The sequence below is a fragment of the Myotis brandtii genome, unplaced genomic scaffold (assembly GCF_000412655.1).
Source record: "Myotis brandtii unplaced genomic scaffold, ASM41265v1 scaffold923, whole genome shotgun sequence".
Taxonomy (NCBI): Eukaryota; Metazoa; Chordata; class Mammalia; order Chiroptera; family Vespertilionidae; genus Myotis; species Myotis brandtii.
In genome coordinates this window covers 1,640,537-1,646,536 of record NW_005371804.1, presented here as the reverse complement: position 1 = coordinate 1,646,536, position 6,000 = coordinate 1,640,537, and the positions used below count along the sequence as shown (strand labels likewise).

General features: G+C 57.6%; 1 protein-coding gene across 1 annotated transcript in view; it reads right to left on the bottom strand.

Annotated features, from left to right (window-relative positions):
- The window catches only part of UMODL1 (uromodulin-like 1), a 55,718-nt gene that overhangs the window by 27,352 nt on the left and 22,366 nt on the right, over positions 1-6,000 (bottom strand). The window contains exons 10-12 of the mRNA XM_005885704.2: positions 4,256-4,475; positions 1,336-1,473; positions 1-223 (exon numbers count right to left, since the gene is read on the bottom strand). The exon at positions 1-223 is cut by the window's left edge and continues 17 nt beyond it. Of these exons, the coding sequence (XP_005885766.1) occupies positions 1-223; positions 1,336-1,473; positions 4,256-4,475 (581 nt within the window). The remainder of the gene's footprint in view (positions 224-1,335; positions 1,474-4,255; positions 4,476-6,000) is intronic.

Below are 6,000 nucleotides of genomic sequence, written 5' to 3'. Positions count from 1 at the left end.
CCTGTGCTGTTCCTGTCCTGCCCGACCACGCCACTATCCCCCCTCCTGGGCGGGGTCCCTGGGGTCTGGGCCTGGCCTGCTGCAGGGGTGCCCCACAGGTGCCCGGGACTGGGGGACAAGGCAGGGGTCTCCAGGCCAAGGGCTGTTGTTTCTGTGCCAACAGCTGGGGCTGTTGCCCTTGTCGCCAGGGACAGCGCACCTTCCAGGAAGCTCGCCACGTCACCTGCTGGGACACGGCCACTCTCAGATGGGGTGTCTGGCCCACCAACATCTCAGCAAAGCCCCGGATGCCACTGATGAGCGAGAGACCCCCAGGTGGACCCCAAGTGGGGCCACAGGCTGTCTCGGTGACCAGGAATGTTTAATGTGGCGTCACCCAAGCGACTCGCATGGAGGGCCAGGAGGAGCCTTTCCACTTCATACAGGAGGATGCTGGGGCACCAAGAGCAGGTGTTGGGGGCCCAACACAGCTGGGGGATGTGCCCCACACCCACAGTCACATCCCCGGGGTGGGAGCGGCGGCGGGGGTGCGGGGGGCTACCGAGCCAGGACCTAGATGCAGGGCTTGGTTCCTGCAAGTTCACACGAATCCATCCGCCTTTGGGAAATGGAGTGATTTCCCCAGATGTGTGCTCAGGGGGCGGACTTGGCGCTGGCACCGGTGCCCACCTACTGGACACATGACTGAGAAGACGGAGAAGGGAAGCTCTGCCATGTGGGGGGGGGGCGGCTAGGGGCCCAGCGGGCAGGGAACAGAGCTCCTTCCTGAGGACAGCTCTCTGCCAGGGCTCCCAGCCAGAGCCTGAGCTGGGACGGCAAAGGCGGCCGAGCCCTCCACGGCCCACCCGCGTCCAGGGCACACACAGCTGGCCCGTCACAGCACGTGCATCCGTACGGGCCTCCTCCTGCTTCTCACTCGGCCCTCCAGGTGCTCCAACCGATCAATCAGAACCGGCCCCCCCACAACTCAGGGCAGATGTTTGGGCCCCACATCAGGGCCTTCTCCTCACTTGCCTGGGCTTCTCTAGCCTCGGGCTCCAGGCCACCTGGGGAGGGCCCCCTCCTGGGTGAACTCTTTCTTCCATAAAAAGATGAAACATTATATTTTAAAACTGCACTGGTATAAAGATAGGCTTCATTATTGATAGTCACTACTATTATTACATTCATTCCTTTCCTTTGATTTTTAAAAAAACACACACATTTCTGTGGGTTCCTAACTGTATGAGGAGCCCTCGACGCTGTGCCTGATGGAGAAGTGGGCCTTACCCCACGCCCAGGCCCGCAGGGTGGGGGCCAGCCCCGCGCTGGGGAAGGGGTGGGTGGAGGACTCACCCACGCAGGCCCGGCCAGCTCGGGAGGGGTTGGCGTCCTTGGCTGTCAGGCACCGGCAGGTGTAGGAGCCCTCGAGGTTGAGGCACTGGGCTGCCGGAGAGCAGTCGTGCTCCCGGCTGTCGGCACACTCGTCCCAGTCTGTGGGAGGGAGAGAGACGGACCGGAGCCCGGGAGAAAGGCCAGAGGCTGGTCAGGAAATGGACGGGAACAGAGCAAAGTTCTTCCTGATGGTCTTTCAGGGAATCGCCCAAAGGCGAGGCCAGGGTGAGTGAAGTGCCCGGGTGTCCCGCACCCTTGGGAGGAGGCTCTGCACAGATCCTTCCCCAGAGGCCTGCACTTGCACCAAGGCCACGGGCTAAGCCTGATGCGCCGACCCTCCCCGCTGGCTGGCTGATATGGGGCAAAGATTAGGGGATGGTGGTTACTGTTTAAGGCAGTGATGGTGAACCCTATGAATATATTTCTTCCTTGTTTAGTCTTTGTTCCAGACCTAAATCTCTCTAATGTGTCAACATGCCCTAACACTTAGTGTTCAAGAAAGAAATAGGACAATGACGGAGCCAGATGTATATTTAAATGCCATTTAACAAAGAAAAATCAACCAAAAAAATGAGTTCGCGTGTCACCTCTGACACACGTGTCATAGGTTCACCATCACTGGTTTAAGGTATGAACACCCACAAATGTGAATATATTTCTTCGTTGTTTATTCTTTGTTCCAGATCTAAATCTCTCTAATGTGTCAACATGCCCTAATACTTGGTGTTCAAGAAAGAAATAGGCCCTAACCAGTTTGGCTCAGTGGATAGAGCGTCGGCCTGCAGACTGAAGGGTCCCAGGTTCAATTCCAGTCAAGGGCATGTAATGGTTGTGGGCACATCCCCAGTGGGGAGTGTGCAGGAGGCAGCTGAATCAATGTTTCTCTCTCATCGATGTTTCTAACTCTCTATCCCTCTCCCTTCCTCTCTGTAAAAAAATCAGTAAAATATATTTTTTAAAAAAGAAAGAAAGAAATAGGACAATGACGGAGCCAGATGCCCAGTTAAGTATCATGTGAGCTTTCTCTGACATGGACAGGAATGGCCCCGGAGCACCCCCTCTGGGAAATGACTCTCAAAGTCCCCATGTCACCAGGAAGCCCTGAGCCTTCTGATTCGGGCAAGGAAATGTCAGGTAAGCCCCTGTCCCTGTAAACACCCAGTGGCCCCCGGCCCTGGCTCACCCACCCACACCCAGTCCAGCCCTGCCTTTTCCCATCGGCCACAGCCAGGACTGGCATCAGGCCAAAGTGAGAAACAAAATTCACAGGAGCACCATTTCCTTCTTTCTCCCGCCCTCTCCGCTCCCCTCTCCTGGACCCCTGGGACCACCACCCGTACTTCCCTACCTACTTAAGAAAGAATCTGATGGTCCGTGCGTTTGGACCCATGGCTAATCAGTAAAGGGCTACGTGCAATAAGCACAACAAACCTCCAGGAATGAATATCTCAAACTGCTGTCCAGGCTGGGGGGCCCTGGGGCGTAGTTTCCCACACTCCCAGAATTCCATCCTTCTGCCCACCCAGCTCTTGGGGTCACTGCCTGCCCCACCTCCCCTCCCTCAGGGGAACAAGTGGCTCCAAGCAGAGTCACCTCGGCTGGCAGGGCGCGCTAGGGCCCCGAGAGGGGCTGGATTCCCGCATGGGGGTGGCTGCGAGGCCCTCTGCACACGCCTCCCTGAGCCCGGGCAGCGTGCCCGATCGTGCCCAGTGCGCCACAGGAGCCGGCCGGGCTGGGGTCAAGTGAAGATAAGGGACGGGGTCAGTTCTGTACAGAGAAACTGCAGCTGATGCTCAGGGGCCCATGTGGTTTTCAGTTTTGTTTCATGTGATCTTCACGGAAGCAGCTCCCTGGAGACCAGCAGGCTCACTCGTCAGCTGATGCAACACTTAAACACACACACCACACACACATACCACACAACACGCACACATATCACACACCACGCACACATATCACACACCATGCACACATACCACACAACACGCACACACATCACGCACATCACACACACCACCACCACCACACACACCACATACACACACCACACCACACACCATACACACACCTCACACACCCCACACACACACCCCCACCACACACACCACACACCATACACACCTCATACCACACACCCCACACATACACCACACACACCACTACCACAACACATACATCACATACACACACACATACCACACACCACACACACACCACACATACACCACACACACACCACTTACCACACACACACCACCACCACCACCACCACACACACCACACACCATATACACACCTCACACCACACACCCCACACATACACCACACACACCACTCACCACACACACCACCACCACCACCACCACCACCACACACACACCACATACACACACACTACACCACACACCACACACCATACATACCCCACATACCCCACACACACCACACCACACACCATATACACACCATACACACTCCACACACCCCACACACACACCACTCACCACACACACACCACATACACACACACCTTGCCTGGGCTCTTTTGCAGACAGGGCCCTGCTGGCCTAGCCCCCAGATGTTCTGGAACCCTGCCCGATGACCAGCCCGCAGGCAGCGCCAGGGTGCTGGGGGGTGGAGGCCAGAACGGAGCCCAGGCTGGCCCGGCAGCAGGGCCCCGAGGTGCTCAAGGTCCCAGTGGAGATCTGAGCTCAAATTGCAGAGCACCTGGTGTCACAGCTCAGCAGCGAGCCCAGGAAGGCGGCACAGCTTTACCTGGCCCTGTATTAAAGCCCAAGGCCAGGCGGCTCTCCAGGTCCGAGGGAGAAGGCAGGCCTGCAGCAGGTAGAGCCGCCGGTGGCCTCTGGATCTCCTCACCTACCTTGCACCAGCGTCCCGCTCTGGTCAATCTGGAACACTGTGCTTGCCCACAGCCGCGGGAGCATGGGGGCCAGCATGGAGACACCCACGGGGAACTCGGGGTCCTGCACCGTCACTCTGAGCTTCGCGACCACACTCCCGGCCTGGAGGGACACGATCTGCAGCCTCAGCTTCCCCCGTTTGCACAGGTCCGACACCGCCGGCGGGAAGGCACTTTCAACCTGGCCAGGGAGAGGCGACAGCCCTTGTGAGAGCCGATTTTCCATCAGCATCCTTAACACCGCCAGCAGGGCCCAGGTGTGGCTGCAGATGGGGCACAGGATCCATGTGTCCCCTCCAGGACCAAGAAGAGGCACCCAGCAACCAACCTCTTGGGGCAAGCAAAGGTCCCCCAGCTCACTGCACCCCAGCCGGGCTTCCCCTGGGACAGTGGACCGGGCGTTGGTGAGGACGGGCAGTGACCACTACAGTCCGGCTCTCTGTCGTGGAGCATGAGAGATGCAGTGCCCTCTGGGTGCTCTGAACATCGGTGTGGAGGCAAATTGTGTGAGAGAGAGACAAGGGGGCTGCTGGATTACGGATGGATGGATTGACTGACCAAGGGGGCCCCAAGGAACAAGCTCGTGGCTGTTTGGCACTGTCCCCCCCCTTACAGGTCTGTCTCCCCCAGGCAGAGCCAGGGGCTCAGGGCCAGCCCTGCCGGAGCCAGGGAGACAGCAGCCTTGCCCCCCGCTCCTGCCACACCATTCCTGCACACCCGCCAAGTCCAGTGCAAAGCAGAGCGGCTTCTCTCAGAAAGTTCAAAAACCAATTTTCCCTCTAGGTGACTGCGGAGAGACAGCCCTCCTCTGGTCTCTCGCATTTCTACACATTTTGCAAGCAGAGGCAGAAGCCATAACTGCCCTTTTGTTCCAGAATATCGTTCCGAGACGTTTGTATGATGAACAGCCTTAGGGGAGAGAGATCATGGCGCAAAAAAGGGCAGATTTGTTCCCTGTCGGAGAGAATAAAGGTAATGTCTCCTTATGGAGTAAGGCTTAGTCGGGTTTGCTCACAGCCCAGTTACAAAGGTTCAGGCTCCCCAAGCTTGGGGATTCCCTGCTGTGATGCAGACCTACTGCGTGCATCACCCACCTGGGCCCTTCTGAGTCACCCCTGTGGGTCCCAGGGGCAGAGGGGGAACTGGCCCCAGCGGGACGCTCACACTGCCTGCTGGGCTGGACAAAGCCCTCTGTCTCTAACCCAGGCATCTCGTGTCTTCTGCCAGCACCCAGGCAACAGGAAGAGGCTAACTTATTTGTTTGCAGGGAGGGTAAAATCTTAGCCCTTTCATGGTTCTTGACTGTTTATGAAGTCACTTCTTTCTTGGTCCTCCCAGGCTGGGTGCTGATGTGCCCCTTTAGCCACAGGGGGTGGATGCCTGGTCCCTGCTTAGCGTCCCGATGAAGCTGCTCCCCAGTGGGAAGACCGAGCTCCCAGGTCCCAGGGAGGAAGTTCGACAGGAAACCCAGCTGTAGGATCAAGTGGTGTAGATATCTACATCAGTGGTTGGCAAACTGAGGCTCCCGAGCCACATGCGGCTCTTTGGCCCCTTGAGTGTGGCTCTTCCACAAAATACCAACTTCTGCGCATGGGCCACGAAGTTTCAATCACACTGTACATGCGCACCCACACATGGTATTTTGTGGAAGAGCCACACTCAGGTGGCCAAAGAGCCGCATGTGGCTCTCAAGCCACGGTTTGCTG